Below are 15,851 nucleotides of genomic sequence, written 5' to 3' on the forward strand. Positions count from 1 at the left end.
GTACACCACAGAAGGGGGAGGAAGGAAAGGAGGGGCAGATTGGGCACGTCGAGAGGGAAGATGTAAGGTGGTAGTAGTAGTCATATTTCGTCAGTTATAATATTGTATTAATACTGAACTATGAGAAGTTGCAAGTGACAGAAAACGCAACAATCTACCCGGCCGAAGCCTGACCATTGAGAATTCTTTATTTTGCGAACCCCTGCATGGAGTGAGGAAACAAGCGCCAAACCGGCTCATCGTCGCCGTTGTCGCCTCCATGACCAGCCCATTAAGCCCGACAGGCCTTGATATATCGGGTTGCCATGTGTTGTCCCTACTCCCTCGCTGTTGCATAATTCCACCCAGCTGATTGGGCTACGCAAAGGATGCCATTCGTGGCGCAGATCCTCATGACACCCCTTCATCTCCGTAAATTGCATGCAGGCTGACTTGTCAAAGCCAGCGGTTTTGTGAACCAGATCCCAATGCTGACGCCATGAATATCCCAAAGTAAACGCTCACTTCTATGCCCGGAACTCCAATATCCCGTGGGATAATTTGACCAAAAAAAAGGACCAATGACAGTACGCCTTCTATAGCCGGTATACAACTCATGCTTCCTCTTCCATTGCGGCCTTGACGTTGGCCAAGGCGTCGCGCTTGACTTCCTCAAGGGAGCGGCTGACATCGAGGCTGATGACATCGGTCTCATCGGCCATGGGGGCCTCGAGAGACTGGAACTGGCTGCGGACCATGTTGGCACCCATGTAGTGGTTGGTGGCAGCACTGCGAGCCGTCACACGCTGGACCAGAACGCTTTCGGAAGCCGACAGGTAGATGAAGTGAATGAGGATCGAGCGATCGTAGTATCCAGCAACGCGAATCACGTCTCTGTACTTGCGCTTCAGAGCCGAGCAAGTGAGAACGACTCCGTCGGAGCCCGCAGCCAGCTGGTGGCGGGACTCTTCGCGCAGGGCAACAAGCCAGTCCCAACGGTCGGCGTCGGTAAGAGGAATGCCGTTGGCCATCTTTTCGATATTTGCTTGAGGGTGGAACTTTTCACGCGCGAGTCAGACAGAATTCCGAAATACGAGGCTAGAAAGCACCACTTACACTGTCACCCTCAATGTAGGGCAGCTTCAGAGCTTGAGCGAGGTACTCGGCAACAGTCGTCTTGCCACAGCCAGCGGGACCAGTAACTAGCCAGATGTGGTGATACTTGGTGTCGAGAGATCCGTTTACGTGTGCGCCATTGTTTGCGGTAGTCGGAACCCCAGGAACTCTAGGCTGGGTCTTGGACGCAACGGCTTGTTGTACGCCGCTGGTGAGTCCCGAAGGAGACTTGGGAGTTTGTCCACTGACAGGCATCGGGGAGTCGTAGGAAAGCATTGTTTTATGAGATTTCGTGAAAAGGAACGGGTCACGGATAACTGTGTCGAGGGGAGCGGGTTTAGGGCGCTGTTGCGTTGTCTGGAGGAGACAGGTTGAGGCGTATTGATAGAAGCTCAGGTCTTTGACACGGTCTAGGAGATAGTTATGGGATATTGAAGAAGTCCAACAGATGACGTGTAGTAGTATATGTAAGTTTGTTCTTGTAAGGATGACAAAAAGTCCAGAGACAAGTCAAGGAAACGACGATCGGAGAGTAAGTGCAGGGCGTTCCTGTCTTATAAGTGACACGGACGAGACGTCTCTGGGTCTGGGGATCGATGAGGTAAAAAATTCCAACGGGGACCCAAGGGGTGCCCTGACGGCAACTAAAACGCCCTGGCGAGCGCACAGCAGGTTCCAGTACCTGGACTTCAGCGGACTTCTCTCGGGCCAGGGGTAGAGAGGGACCAGGGGGGTGTCACTGACCCGGGTCCCAAAGAGCGGCGTCCCCTAGTCGTCATGATGGCCAATCAAGGTGTTGCATGCCCCAGCGGGGAGAAATCCGTTACTCCACAAAGTACTAGGGGAGGGTGGTCAAGCCCATATCCGTGGGGGTGCGCTCAGAGATGACTGTGTGCTTGCGTCCGATGTCCTTGACTGCTGTCTCCAAGTACGGATACGTTCGCGTTGTACTTTTTCTCCGCGGGATCCAAATGCCAAGGAGGTCGCATCTGGGGCAGACGTGGGACGAATGGAACAAGATCAGAGTTGCGCCTGATGAAGGGCAAATCGTTGGACGAAATGCATCCGTTTTCGAGTTACAACGTCCGGCTGTTGGAGCATGAGATGTTGCGACGGGTAACTGCATTCAGGTGTCGGGTGTCTAGCTTTTGAGACTGAGCACCTAGCAATGGCGCGCAATCAAGTATTGGGATCATCTTTGGTGTAGTACGGCAACTAGGTAAGGTGGTAGACGTGCTCAGGCCAGCCCTCCAAGATTTTCCACTAGGCTGTCATGTACTACTGCCAGAATTAGTCTGATGGCCTTCGGAATATCCTATGTCTGTACCGTGATGGCGGAATGGTGAGGGAGATCAACAGCGACAACCATCGAGGACCGCAGAGAGGCATTTCGTGTCTGTGTTCAGGTCACGAATCGAATCCCCCGTGTGTTTCTAGTGTATTCGTACCACTCGCCCAAGGTAGTGTACCAGTCTGCGCTGCGCGGTGCGGTGCGATGCGGTACGGTGCGTGGGTGCGTCGTGTGCATACGGCATCTCAAGGAGCTTCGAGGACCCCGCGACCAGGATGATAGTGTCAGGCGTTCCAGGAAAAGTGATTGTCAGGGCAAACACCGATACCTAAAATAATTGTGCTGAGTGTTAGCACATTGGCACAGAGCAGGGTGTGGCGTTACACAGTAGGTGTACGTAGTGCTGGGAAAAGGCAAAGCCGGCGGCGATGACAGGACTTGCGTCGCGGGTCCCGGGGAGGGCGGAGGACGGGGCTCGGTCAAGGAAGATGGAAGACTCCAGTTGGTCAGAGGGCAAAGGAGATGACGATGCTAAGGATGAAAAGGGTTCGAGAGGCCTGGATGGCGGGGGGCAGAAGAAGGGGGAAAATGATGGGCGCGGTCGGGCAGGGTGGACGAGGGGGTGCCATGGGCGAGGTGTGGACTGTGGAGGAGGCAGCGTGGGGGGACACACTTTTTCTAGAACACGACACTAGGGAATAATTTCCTGAACTGGGCAGGGGCCAGGGAAACGAGGGAGGTCACTCGACACGCAAAAAAAAGAAGGAAAAATAGGAAGAAAGAGAGGAAAAAACTTATTAAGCCCTCGATCAAATTTCCAGCCTCGGTGGGGGGAAAAGTGTCCGATGACGGGCAGCAAACAGCAAGCTTTGACCAGAGGTGAATATGACCTTTTGCCCAAGTGAGTGCAGCTGAAGACACACCTTTTCGTCTCTGCTTTGAAAGTCGGACGACCCTATTTGGTCAGTGGGGGTGGTTTCGTTCGGTGAGGAAGGTAAAACACCTGCACAGTACCTTAGGTCATGTTGAGAAAACCCGCACACCTACGGTAATTGGGATCGGTAGCTCGGAACACCTTTCATCTAGTATCCAGATACCTTAATCATTAATGACCTGCGGATACCTGCATGCTTGCTTGTAACTCCATGTCGTTTCTCTGGAACAAGTGCAGTGACTTGTCCGTTTCTCGCCCGACCAGCCTGGCCAACAGACCTGGTCCCCGTCCGGGACTGGTGATGGACGGGGGAAAGTGCAATAAAGTGCTTTTGGCCCTCGGACAAGCACCGAGAAGCAAGGATTACATCATACCTTCTAGTGTCTGTATCTGTACGGAGTACTCTGTCTTCGGGAAGGAGGTACGGATACCTGGTACGATTGCTCCCGCTCCGTGGCTGCTGCCTTCCATTCCATTCCCTTTCCGAATGCACGAGAACAATGTCAATAACTCAGAAGTATCTACTCCGTACCTGCCTACGTCTTCCTAGCAGACAGCCAAACGGGGGAGAGCCGGCTGACACTTTGCGATCCGAGGGAAGTGGCCACGGGCTAGCTCCCTCGTCCACTCAGACAAATCTGCGAAACGGCAGTACGTCGGCTCGAGGATTCCAACGCGCCAATGCACCTGCATCTCAACTTCCCAGTCGTGCCAGCCCAGTCCGCCCTGCCCCCGTCGCCCTAAACTCCCGTCATCAACCATGCGCTATGGACCATGAGGTACAGTCCGCAGATGCTCTGACTCTGGCGTCTGAGGTGCTCTTTCAAGTTTCGGCTCGGCTGGAGTTCCGGGCGGGGCTCATAACGAGCCGGCACCATTGTCACCACACGGCGGCTCGAGTCCTTGGCCCATCCATTGAACTTGGGAAAATGTGGTTTTCGGCTTGGTATCTGAACACAGTTCCCTCTCCCTTCATCACACTGACTATCTCCAGCCATTCGGATTGCGTCCTAACATCCTGAGACTCTTTTTCGCGCTCCTCTCTTCCTCCACCAGCGGCCCTCTGCCTCTGTCTACGTCCACTCTTTCTTCCCACACAGCCCACGCTGTCACGCTGTTCAAAGGCTCCAGTTCCCTCCGCAAGACTCCGCTAGGCCCTGGTCCTGGTCTTGCTGCAACCAGCCGTGGTGCATTACCACCGGCCAGCTCGTGTGCTCGTCTTGCTGATGCTGTCCCATCCTATTTTGCCCGCTATCTTTTTCGTTCCTCCAACAAGTCTCCAATTTCTCACCACTCTTCGACCGCCTTCTCCAAGCCCAAAGTGGACCGACCACCGTCTCCAAGCAACTCCCCGCCAGCTTCCCCAACACTGAACCCAACCCAACGGTCAGAGGATGCGACACGCGAGCGGACAAGGATGGGCCCTCTCCACAGTTCTTTTTTCTCAAAGTCTCGACATACGGACCACACTACGTAAATACGTGCGTATTTTTGTCCACAAGTACCGATACGAATTGGTACCGCGCTCATCGGCACATCGGCCTCTCACCGCTCTCCTCATGAGCCAGGTGACTGATATCTCAGTGGAGCATGCAGTTTGTTAAAATTGCTTCGCGACTTCAACAGATGCATCGGGAACGTCTGTCTCCATCGACTATCGGCTCGGCTTTGACCTTAACGCTGGCAAGAAAGTATGTTGTGGACGTTACACCAAATAGGCTCACGCCGTTGCCATCACATACATACGCTCAATGGGCGGGCGGCATCCGTACGGCCCCCGCCCATCTCATCTGTTGCGGGGGAATCGATTGCAAGTTTCGTGACACTTTGCTCAAAGTCAAACTCCACAACGTCATGGTTGGTTTTTTTTTTTTGACAAGGGATGAGAAGGTCTCGGCGATACTCACAATGGTCTGGGGTTTATGGACACAGTGACACAGTAACCGTGGTTCGATTATCAACCTAAGTCGAACTTCACATTCGTGACATTCATCCATACCTGTGTCAACCGAGAGGATGGGTTACTGGTATATTGCAACTATTGCGTAGCTTCGTCCTCGTCTATTGGTCATCTCATTATCACTTGCCATCAACTGAACAGCAGTACCATCATCGGGCTCCGGTTGCATACACCTTGCGGCAGGCTGCGGTAACCCCTCTATTCTTTCTCTCAGCCCGTGAAGCAAACTGGCAATGAGCGCGCTCACCGATCCTGGCATCGTCGGCACGCACGATAGAAGCCCATGCAAGACATTGCAGGTCAGGCAGATCGCTCCCGACGAAAGCCTGAGCGAGGGCTAGATGCAATGCGCCCAGTATTCCGGATACCACACACCGCAAACACGGATACCCTCATTGGCACTGAAGCAACTGCGAGAAGAGGAGTGAAACTCGAATAATACTGCTTGTCCAAGCCACGGCGGCGCGGTGGGTGTTCCCCGGTGACCGCCCTCGGTCTGAGCATCCATGTCACCATGGTTGGTTTCAAGGGCGCTTAAACTGACCTGCAGCATTGCTCGCTCCGAGACGCCAAGGTAAATGGTCCGAACACTCGGAATCCCCGGGATCTCTATTCACTTCCCCGGTCGAGAACTCGGCGCAACTCGAAGTGGCACGCAGCACCAGTCGGCTCCTCTTCCCGGCCGAGTCGACACGCTTCTTCCTTTTTGTGGATCAACAAATCCGTCGCACAACAGACGCAACGTGAGCGACATCCTTGCGAATCTCGAGAGAAACGTGGAGCGATTCTGAACGACTGGTTGCGCCGCCTGATCAAGATGCTGCCTGTGTGCCTGTCAGTATCGCTCCAAAGACTTGTTCAAACCTCCACGAAAGCCTACATTAGGTACCTGGTGTACCGGTACCTACGAGAAGCTTCTCGGCCGCAAGCTCTAGGACACGTCAAACGTCGCTATGCTGACGCTGCGTTAGCAACTTTGACATTGGTGGCTTAGTTTGCCGAATGCTACGTTCTAGACGAGAGGAACTCACCCAACTTGTCTACCAGCCTATGCGACCACGACTTCATATTGCGCTTCCTGCAGCATACCGTCCGGCCGTCTAGGATCCTTGCCACGTCGTGGTTGAGGGATATATATAAAGTGACTTGGTGGCGCGTTCACTTAATTATGCCCTCTCAAAGCCGCTCTTGCTACACCCTCAGGCGTCTCGTCTGCACGGCTTGACCAGGAATCATAGAAGATGGCAGTGGCGACGCGAAAACATGATGATTCATGTCAGATATGATGGCGAGAACCAGATTTTGAACGAAGCGCAAGCAATTATCAAGACTTGCGCATTGCAGCCTGCCAATGCTGTCTGCCTGCTCATGCACGGGCAAGTAGCTCACGTGAAAGTATCCATTGGCTCTGGAAGTATGCATAGAACGACAAATTGCAATTGACAGGCACGATTTGCAGATCTTAGGCTCAGGTGCAGACTGTAAGCTAGGTCCTCTCGGTGAGCAGAACGGTATACGGGAAGAGTCGGCATCGCTTCGCCAGTAATAAACCGGGGTGTCGGTGGTCTGTCGCCAAGTGGAATATTTTCACAGTGGTCAAGAAACCTATCTTCCAGCTATTGTAGTAAAGAATGGTAGGTTCTTCATTCGCGCTATCAAGGAGCCATTCTACTCTGCAATCAATGGCCGCGTGTCTCAAGATAAGTTCAACCTGCTGCTTTCTTGGACGCTACGTCTCAACAATCAATGCTTTCTCATAAGCTCAAGAAATCTCAAGTGCGGGCAAAAGGGACAAACCTGTCAAGCAAGTAAACGGCTCAGATCATGCACTTATTTCTCCAAGATTCTTATGTCTCGATGATAGGATTTTCAATGTCTCTCACGAAGTGGAAGTCTGTCTTTCCAAATATCCAGCCAACAGTGTTGGTGTTGAAACCGACTTCGAGTTGGTGGTTCGCTCCTTGAGAAGCCTCATATGGATGGCACTCGCATTTTATGAGCCAACACTAACCGCGGCTAGCCGGGCTCTCTTCTAGGTACGAGCAGGCGAGATCCCAGACGTTTGTTATATCAAAGACTCAAACTGAAATGACAGCAAATCATGTGTTCAGGTATAGTGGAATACACTGGGGGACTGACTTCTGCTGTTCCCATCGCTTGCCCCTCCTTCTCTATTGGTTGTAGTTTTGTAAATAAATCAGTTGTTTCGTCAACAAAAGTACCAGTATTGCCCCTCATTGTGGCTGAAGCTCCAACGTCGTCGCCTGCCCCCAAGCCTGTTTGGGGAGGTGAATGTGTTGCCCATGGCATGCGAGATTATTCACAGACTGGGCGATTATTTTCACAGGTCTCGTGGCCAGCAGAAGTGGCTTTCAACAAGATGGCCAATCGTTACAGTTAAAAGAGAGTCAAGCCACAGAGCGCCACGATAGAGACGCCCCTGGCCTGTGCATAGAGAGCCGCTTCCCTGTTCAAATAACGAACCTTCGTCTGCGGCTTGTGTGGCTCTTCCCCGCTGCTGGCGGCGCCTGAACACAGTTGTCGTCTGCTCATCCACTGCACCTGCCTCATCAGTGACCAATGACCAGTGCGGCACCATCTCGACTCCTCATGCGGGTTTCATCCATTTCCGCCCTCCAAAGGCTGACATCTTTGCGAGCTTCTTCTTCCTTATTTCACACTTCTCCCAAGACTTTGAGACCTAGACATCACTTTCCCTTGCTTGCGAAACCCTGCCGGCAGAGATTTTCCACAATGAACGCTCAGGAGCTCAAGCACTACCTGGCTGATGCGCCGCCGAGCGTCGTCCGTTTGGAGATTGAGAAGCACTTTGAACCCCTCACCGACAAGCAAAAGCGCTATGCGCATTTCATCAGCAAGTAAGAACCTCATCGTGATGCCATGCCATCTTTGGTGTTAGCCATGCCAAGCTTTCATGAGGGAACGGAAGCTAACAGACATGTTAGAGCCTCGTTTGCGGGAACCCGCATTGTGCTCAGACAACTTTCTCCAGAATCAGAGCCCATCTACGACTTCATCATTGCCTTACACAAGAGCAGTGGTGGTGACTGGAACAGCCTTGCCAAGAAGGCTGGTGTCGACGAGAGCCAATTGACCCACTTCCTGGAGTATGCTGCTCAATTCTTGGGCAACAATGGCAACTACAAGAGCTTCGGCGACGCCAAATTCATCCCTAGAGCCGATGAGAAGACTTTCGCGGCTCTTGCTGCTACCTCTCCTGAGGCTGAGCGCTTCTACAACGCGACCAACGGTGCCATCTTCAGCTCGGACAAGCAGGCGCTGATGCACCTCGGATTCCCTGACAAGGGTCACATGACTACCTACTACCCCGATTCCCCTCACATTACCCAGGAGGAGATAGAAGCTGTGTCTGCCTGGATGGAGAAGAAGGGTCTTCTCCCCGAGAATAACCGTCTCCGCAAGACCAAGGAGGGCACTTTCGAGATCCTCATTGCCTCAGCTGTCACGAGCGTTCCCGCCGAAGGTGGTGACATCGGCAAAGAGACCGAGTTCCAGGTTGAGGATGGTCTCCTCAAGGGCAAGACGATCAAGCTGGTGTACGGCGACTATGCCGCTGAGATGAAGGCTATTGCCGAGTATATCACGAAGGCGCAGGAGAACAGCGACAACGAGAACCAAGCAAAGATGCACGAGGCATACGCAAAGTCTTTCTCAAGTGGCTCCCTCCTCGCATTCAAGGACAGCCAGAGATTCTGGATCAGAGACAAGGGCCCCATGGTTGAGTCAAACATTGGCTTCATCGAGACCTACAGAGATCCCGCTGGTATTCGTGGCGAGTGGGAAGGCTTTGCATCTGTGGTCAACCTGGAGCGTACCCGTGCCTTTGGCGCCCTCGTCTCCGCTGCGCCCGAACTGATTCCCCTTCTCCCATGGAGCAAGGATTTCGAGAAGGACAAGTTCTTGTCGCCCGACTTCACATCACTCGAAGTTCTGACCTTTGCCGGATCTGGAATTCCTGCTGGAATCAACATCCCCAACTACGATGACATTAGACAGACTGAAGGCTTCAAGAACGTTTCTCTTGGCAACGTCCTCAGCGCCAAGGCTCCCAACGAGAAGATTCCTTTCATCTCCGATGCCGACTTGGAATTGTACCACAAGTACAGGGATCCTGCTTTCGAGGTGCAGGTTGGCCTTCACGAGTTGACTGGCCACGGTTGCGGAAAGCTTCTTCAGGAGACCTCCCCTGGAACCTACAACTTCGACGAGAAGAACCCTCCTGTCAGCCCCTTGACCGACAAGCCTGTGACCACATGGTACAAGCCTGGACAGACATGGGGATCTGTATTCGGCAGTCTTGCTGCTTCGTACGAGGAGTGTCGTGCTGAGCTTGTCGCTATGTACCTTGGGTATGTATCCTGCAATTGTCTGTGTAGAAACACCTGACTAATCTGGTCCTAGATGCGAGTTCCCTGTTCTCAAGATCTTCGGCTTCGGCGATGGAAGCACCGACATCAACAACGAGGCCGGCAACGTCCTGTATGCTGCCTACCTCCAAATGGCCCGCGCCGGTCTCGTGTCCTTGGAGATGTGGGATCCCAAGAGCCAAAAGTGGGGCCAAGCGCACTCGCAGGCTCGCTTCTCTATCCTGCAGGTTAGTGACAATGACGTACGCGTATGAATGCTCAAATGCTGACCATCACTCTCCGCAGTGCTTCCTTCAGGCTGGCGACGACTTCTGCAAGCTGGAATACAAGAAGGATGATCTGTCCGACCTGGAGATCAAGCTTGACCGTTCAAAGATTCTGACCACCGGTCGTGAGGGTATGTTGTCCCCAATCTCGTGACGTGCACTTGGGGCACATTAAGGCTGACTGACAATTTGCAGCCGTTGGAAAGTACCTCCAAAAGCTTCACGTGTACAAGGCCACTGCCGACGTCGAGAACGGTACCGCCTTCTACAAGGAGATGACCAACGTCGACATGGATTTCTGGGGCACAAAGGCGAGAAACGTCGTCCTGGCCAACAAGCAGCCCCGCAAGGTCTTCGTCCAGGCCAACACCTACCTCGACGAGGCCACAGGCAAGGTCAACATCAAGCACTACGAGGCGTCCCCGGCAGGTATCATCCAGAGCTGGGTCGATCGTGACTTGTGACTGAGCCCAAAGTCCGAGACGGCCAAGCTGTGAAGAGACTGGCTGTGAAGAGATAAAAAAGGGGGTCTTGCATTAAACATAATAAACCTTGTAATACCATGCTCCTAAAGGGGCCAGAACATTCCAAGTTTCATAGACAATTGGCATAACATGAAGCCCAGTGGGTGCTGTTTAAAGACTCTCGAGATTTTTCTCAGGCTCCTTACGTCAAGTTTTGACATCACCCACTTTAGTCATCACGAGTCAAGGAAGTGTGGTGTATGGTTCATGTCAAATATTGTCATTCCCTCGTAAAGGGGGAGGCACGTCGTCGTTGGACCGGATGCGTTATCTTCTTTGTGTGTTGGATTTGTGAAGAACCTCATTACAGACGCCAAATGTGACCGATGCCGTCGACTTCCAAATGCAATTGGCAAAACCAGCCCAGCCCGTGTAGCCATAAGTTCTTCGTCGTCTACAACAACATTCCTCAAACCGTTGCGAACTGGGCGTAAAAAAATGTGTGGTTCTTCTTTTTTTGATCCCAATTGACTTTGTCCCCTTCCTTTCTCACGGAGTCTCTATGTCCACATCATCCGGAAGCCTTGATTTTTGAAACGACCAGCGACGAAGAGAGCAAACCCCCGAAAAGCCCACACGCCAAACGAAACCTCCCTCTCAACAGCTTTTTTGGTGTTGGAAAAAAACTGTTTACCAGGTCATCTCGTGGGGCTTGTCGCCCTTGCGCAGGCTGAAGGAACTCGCCAGGTAGGAGGCGAGCATGTCGACCTTCTTGATGCTGGCGAGCAGGGCCTTGTCGACGGCCTTCTGGTCGGCGGCACGGCTGCTGTTGATCTCCTTCTTCTGTAGAAACACACGTACTGTCAGTCTCCCGTTTCCATTGTGTTCGACCTGGATCTGCATGTCCCAAAGGATGTAATCGTACCTCGGGCTTCTCTCCCTGCTTGAAGAAAGCGTCCTCGCCAACCTGCTTCTTGGCCTTGTCGGCGGTGAAGTACTTGGGTGCGGAGATCTCCTCAATCTTCTTGGACTCAACGCCGGAGACGTCGACCTTGTAGGATGTGGCGATGACGTAGCGGGAGTTGACGCGGCGGAGGGGAACGCCGTTGATCTTGAAGGGGCCGGTAACGAGAAGGACACCCTGGTCGAGGGTCTTCAGGAGAACGACGCGCTTGCCGCGGAAGCGGCCGGCGAGGAGGATCAGGATGGTACCGGGCTGGAGGGTCTGGCGGGGAGCCCAGGGGCGGACGGCCTTGCGGACCTAGTGACACTCGTCGTCAGTATCGCCGTCGCCAATTTTCATGAATTTTGTGCGGGTTGCTCGAAATTCGTCATTTGTGATAAAGGGGGATATGTCATTCCGTTGATCACGAGCGTCTTCCTCCTCCATGCCTCCAATTCATTTTGTGTGCGTTGGTCGATTTGCGATTGGTGATGCCCGTATTGGTATGTTGTCTCCCTCGTGCAATCTCTTGGCTGATTCGACTTGGGCTCTTGAAGTTTTGCGTCGTAATTCGAAAAAAACTTGTTGCGCTCGCTTTGTCGTGACCTCCCAATTACATCCCAAGACCAAACTCGTGACCGTTCTCGAAATGACATTTCCTCCTTCCATCGCACATGCGCAAAATTCCGAGCAGCGCCAGCACGCAGATGTAGTAAACTCACCTTCTTGGCCTCGGGCTCATCGTCGGCGTTGTACCACTTCTGCGCCTTCTGGGAGGGGGCGGGGACGACCCGAGTCGACGAGCCGAACTTCTTGGTCGTGGATTCCGTCTTCGCCGACATGGTTGCTCTCGGTCCTCGTGGAGGGCTGTTGTGGTTAGCGGAGAATGGGGATCGTGAACGAAAAAGAAGGAAGTGGTTGATCTCGTTCGAGAGGCTTTGGTTGTTGGGGTCGGGTCGGCGGGAAATCGATTTCTCAGAAAATGTCTAGCGAGTGTGGGCGGCGGGTGTGGAAGGCAAGCCCTCCGCTAGTCCGGATTAGGCAGAGTGCATGCGGCAGAAACCTCTGCACTCTCTGCAGGAGCGGGCGGTGAGCCAGGGCCCCTTCCCATACCGACAATTTCCAACGGGAGATTGTGCGTCCGATTTTCCGGGGCCAGACCCCCAGGGCCCACTGATCGGTCTGCTTCCCAGCTCAGGGCCGGAGTCGGATGTCACTAGACGTAAACAAACGAACAAGCAGCACGTAACTCCCTCTCTTGCTAATCCCCAACCAGTGAGTGAGCTGTTGATTACCCGAAAAATATCTCAGTACTTAAGAGCTCTCATTGACATATTTTCTTGACCCCGTCAAACACAGTCTCTGTTCCATCAATGTAGTTCTACTGAGTACTCGTAAGACTGCCTACCTATTATGGGCAAACAGCGCTGGCGGTGGTCGCATTTCGTCATGCGCATGGGCCACGTGCTGATAAGATAAAGCTTCGGAACATGCTAGACCTCACCGAAAGTGCGAGAATGTACTTGTGAAATCTTCCGACGTCGTGACTTGACAACACTAGGGGGTATCTCAAAGGATATTTGAAGGCGTGTACTTGTCTTTCATTTACTTGTTGTATAATTGTCATATTGGAGCAACTTTTTGTAACATCTGGCAATGACCAGTAGTCACAATGCAAGCCAGAAGACAACTCATCTCTTCCGCCCGGCGTTTCGTCGGGTCATCGTCACCCAGACCTACACGACTAATCTCAAGAGCCATCATCAACGAATCTGCTGCACTCAGAAGCAGTAGCAGGCTTCTACCAACGATAGCCATCAGGAATTATGCAAACGGAAGACCTCATCCCCCAGGCGGTACACACCGCATGAACATGGGTGGCGAGCCAGAGAAACCGGCACTCGAGCAATTCGGAATCGACCTGACGGCGAAAGCCAAGGAGGGAAAGCTCGACCCTGTCATTGGACGTGACGCTGAAATCCAACGAACTATTCAGATTCTATCACGGCGGACAAAGAACAACCCTGTCGTGATTGGCAAAGCCGGCACCGGCAAGACAGCCATCCTCGAAGGCCTTGCACTGAGAATTGTGCGTGGCGACGTCCCGGAGAGCATCAAGAATAAGCGTGTTATTTCCCTGGACCTGGGCTCGCTGATTGCGGGCGCAAAGTTCAGGGGAGACTTTGAAGAGAGACTGAAAAAGGTCTTGACCGAGGTCCAGCAGGCAGAGGGCGAAGTCATCCTCTTCATCGATGAACTGCACACATTGCTCGGCCTCGGCAAGGCCGAAGGATCGATCGATGCGAGCAACCTGCTGAAGCCAGCACTTGCGCGTGGCGAGCTTCAGTGCTGCGGTGCAACTACATTGGAGGAGTACCGCCTTATCGAAAAGGACGTTGCCCTTGCCCGGAGATTCCAGCCCATTATTGTCAACGAACCCACCGTCCAAGACACAGTTAGCATCCTACGCGGTATCAAAGACAAGTACGAAGTCCACCACGGTGTCCGCATTACCGATGGTGCCCTGGTGGCAGCCGCTACCTACTCTAACCGCTATATCACCGACCGATTCTTGCCTGATAAGGCAATCGACCTGATGGACGAGGCTGCCAGTCATCTCAAGCTCGAGCATGAATCGAAACCGGAAGACATCATGGCCCTCGACCAGAAGATCATGACCATTCAGATTGAACTCGAAAGCTTGCGCAAGGAAAAGGACGTAGCCAGCCAAGAGCGTCGCGACAAGCTGCAGACGGATCTGAAGAAGTACGAAGACGAGATCGCTGAGCTCACCAAGCGCTGGGAGGCTGAACGTGGCGAGATCGATGCCGTCAAGAAGACTCAGGAGGAGCTCGACAAGGCCAGAATCGAGCTGGACCAGGCACAGAGAGAAGGAAACTTCGGCCGCGCGTCTGAGTTGAGATACAGCGTCATCCCCGCCCTTGAGCAAAAGATTCCCAAAGACGGTGAAAAGTCAGACGGCAGCCTTATTCACGATGCCGTCACTGCGGATGACATCGCAGCGGTCGTTTCAAAGGTGACGGGCATTCCCATTTCTAAGCTTACCTCTGGCCACATTGAGAAGCTCGTGCACATGGAAGACTCCCTACGTGAGGCTGTCCGCGGCCAGGACGAGGCAATCAAGGCCGTCTCCAACGCCGTGCGCCTCCAGCGTGCCGGTCTCAGTGGCGAGAACAGGCCGCTGGCGTCCTTCTTCTTCCTCGGACCGACCGGTGTCGGAAAGACGGAGCTCTGCAAGAAGCTCGCGGGCTTCCTCTTCTCCACCGAGTCGGCCGTCGTTAGATTCGACATGAGCGAGTTCCAGGAAAAGCACACCATCTCCCGCCTCATCGGAGCGCCCTCCGGCTACGTGGGCTACGAAGACGCCGGCCAGCTCACCGAGGCCGTTCGCCGCAAGCCTTATGCCGTCCTCCTCTTTGACGAGTTCGAGAAGGCCCACCGCGACATCTCAGCCCTCCTCCTCCAAGTCCTTGACGAGGGCTACCTCACCGACGCCCAGGGTCATAAGGTCGATTTCCGCAACACCATCATCGTGCTGACGTCCAATCTCGGTGCGGACATCCTCGTCGGCGCGGACCACATTCACCCGTACAAGGAAACAGCCGACGGCGAGATTGACCCTTCCATCCGCAAGGCCGTCATGGACGTCGTGGCCGCAAACTACCCACCAGAATTCCTCAACCGCATTGATTCCTTCATCGTCTTCAAGCGCCTCGCCCTCGCCGCCCTTCGGGACATTGTCGACATCCGCCTGCACGAGTTACAGCAGCGACTCGACGACAAGCGCATCACACTCGACGTCGGCGGCGAGGTACGAGACTGGCTCGCGGAGCGCGGCTACGATCCCAAGTTCGGCGCGAGGCCGCTTAACCGCCTCATCACCAACGAGATTGGCAATGGGCTCGCGGACAAGATCATCCGCGGCGAATTGCGTTCTGGTGAGACGGCGGTTGTCAGTATCAAGGAGGATAACTCGGGCCTCGAAGTTGCGGCTCAGTCAAAGGCGTGAAAAAGACACATTTAATTACGACATGTACGAATACTTGTTCTGAATCATTGTTAGGAGCACGGAGTACATGGAAGGAAAAGGCTGTATTCCCCTCTCTTGAAAGTGTTTATCTACCAACATTGTGGCGTTGTGGAAACGCTGTGTAAGACTGGAAAACCACAAATAGACTATAATTACACATGTATTCTACTCACATATTCCATCCCAGAACCCACGGACAAAACTCGTTTCGATCCTACTCATCTAGTGAGCCTGTGCACTTATACCCACCTTTCACGAGTAGCCATTTGTCCTCTTGAGTCGCATCTGCCTACATCCCATCCCTGTGACGTCGAGTACCCACACCCACGCGTCCAAGACAGCATTCCACAAAGGGGCTCTGCGGTAAGACGGCGTTGAAGTGTATGCCTCAAGAGGGGGGCGGGCTAGAGTTCTAGGCTGAGGATGCCGCGAGACATT

The 15,851-nt window shown here is 53.4% G+C and overlaps 5 protein-coding genes across 5 annotated transcripts; 3 read left to right on the top strand and 2 right to left on the bottom strand.

The window, feature by feature from the left end:
- Positions 1 to 593: 593 nt before the first annotated feature.
- BDZ83DRAFT_747110 (thermoresistant glucokinase family carbohydrate kinase) lies at positions 594 to 1,371 on the bottom strand (the record flags this gene model as incomplete). Its single annotated transcript, XM_060513382.1, has 2 exons — positions 594 to 1,037; positions 1,096 to 1,371. The coding sequence occupies 2 exons, from the start codon at positions 1,369 to 1,371 to the stop codon at positions 594 to 596; spliced, it is 720 nt and encodes a 239-aa protein (XP_060370844.1).
- A 6,663-nt stretch (positions 1,372 to 8,034) lies between these two features.
- On the top strand, positions 8,035 to 10,419 carry BDZ83DRAFT_566146 (peptidase family M49; the record flags this gene model as incomplete). Its single annotated transcript, XM_060503828.1, has 5 exons — positions 8,035 to 8,159; positions 8,247 to 9,671; positions 9,724 to 9,916; positions 9,975 to 10,086; positions 10,151 to 10,419. 5 exons carry the CDS (start codon positions 8,035 to 8,037, stop codon positions 10,417 to 10,419), a joined length of 2,124 nt encoding a protein of 707 aa, XP_060370845.1.
- Positions 10,420 to 10,984: 565 nt separating this feature from the next.
- BDZ83DRAFT_335551 (ribosomal protein L6e) lies at positions 10,985 to 12,308 on the bottom strand. The gene is made up of 3 exons (XM_060502442.1): positions 12,085 to 12,308; positions 11,345 to 11,680; positions 10,985 to 11,262 (listed from the first exon to the last, which is right to left on the bottom strand). Exons 1-3 carry the CDS (start codon positions 12,202 to 12,204, stop codon positions 11,110 to 11,112), a joined length of 609 nt encoding a protein of 202 aa, XP_060370846.1. The 5' UTR covers positions 12,205 to 12,308; the 3' UTR covers positions 10,985 to 11,109.
- Positions 12,309 to 12,897, top strand: BDZ83DRAFT_335773 (uncharacterized protein). The gene is made up of 2 exons (XM_060502443.1): positions 12,309 to 12,637; positions 12,722 to 12,897. The coding sequence occupies exons 1-2, from the start codon at positions 12,413 to 12,415 to the stop codon at positions 12,758 to 12,760; spliced, it is 264 nt and encodes an 87-aa protein (XP_060370847.1). The 5' UTR covers positions 12,309 to 12,412; the 3' UTR covers positions 12,761 to 12,897.
- A 137-nt stretch (positions 12,898 to 13,034) lies between these two features.
- On the top strand, positions 13,035 to 15,392 carry BDZ83DRAFT_715455 (ATPase; the record flags this gene model as incomplete). The annotated part of the gene is made up of 1 exon (XM_060511748.1): positions 13,035 to 15,392. One exon carries the CDS (start codon positions 13,035 to 13,037, stop codon positions 15,390 to 15,392), a length of 2,358 nt encoding a protein of 785 aa, XP_060370848.1.
- Between the last annotated feature and the right edge of the window lie 459 nt (positions 15,393 to 15,851).

This window comes from Colletotrichum acutatum, assembly GCF_030867785.1.
Source record: "Colletotrichum acutatum strain CBS 112980 chromosome Unknown BDZ83scaffold_5, whole genome shotgun sequence".
Classification (NCBI taxonomy): domain Eukaryota; kingdom Fungi; phylum Ascomycota; class Sordariomycetes; order Glomerellales; family Glomerellaceae; genus Colletotrichum; species Colletotrichum acutatum.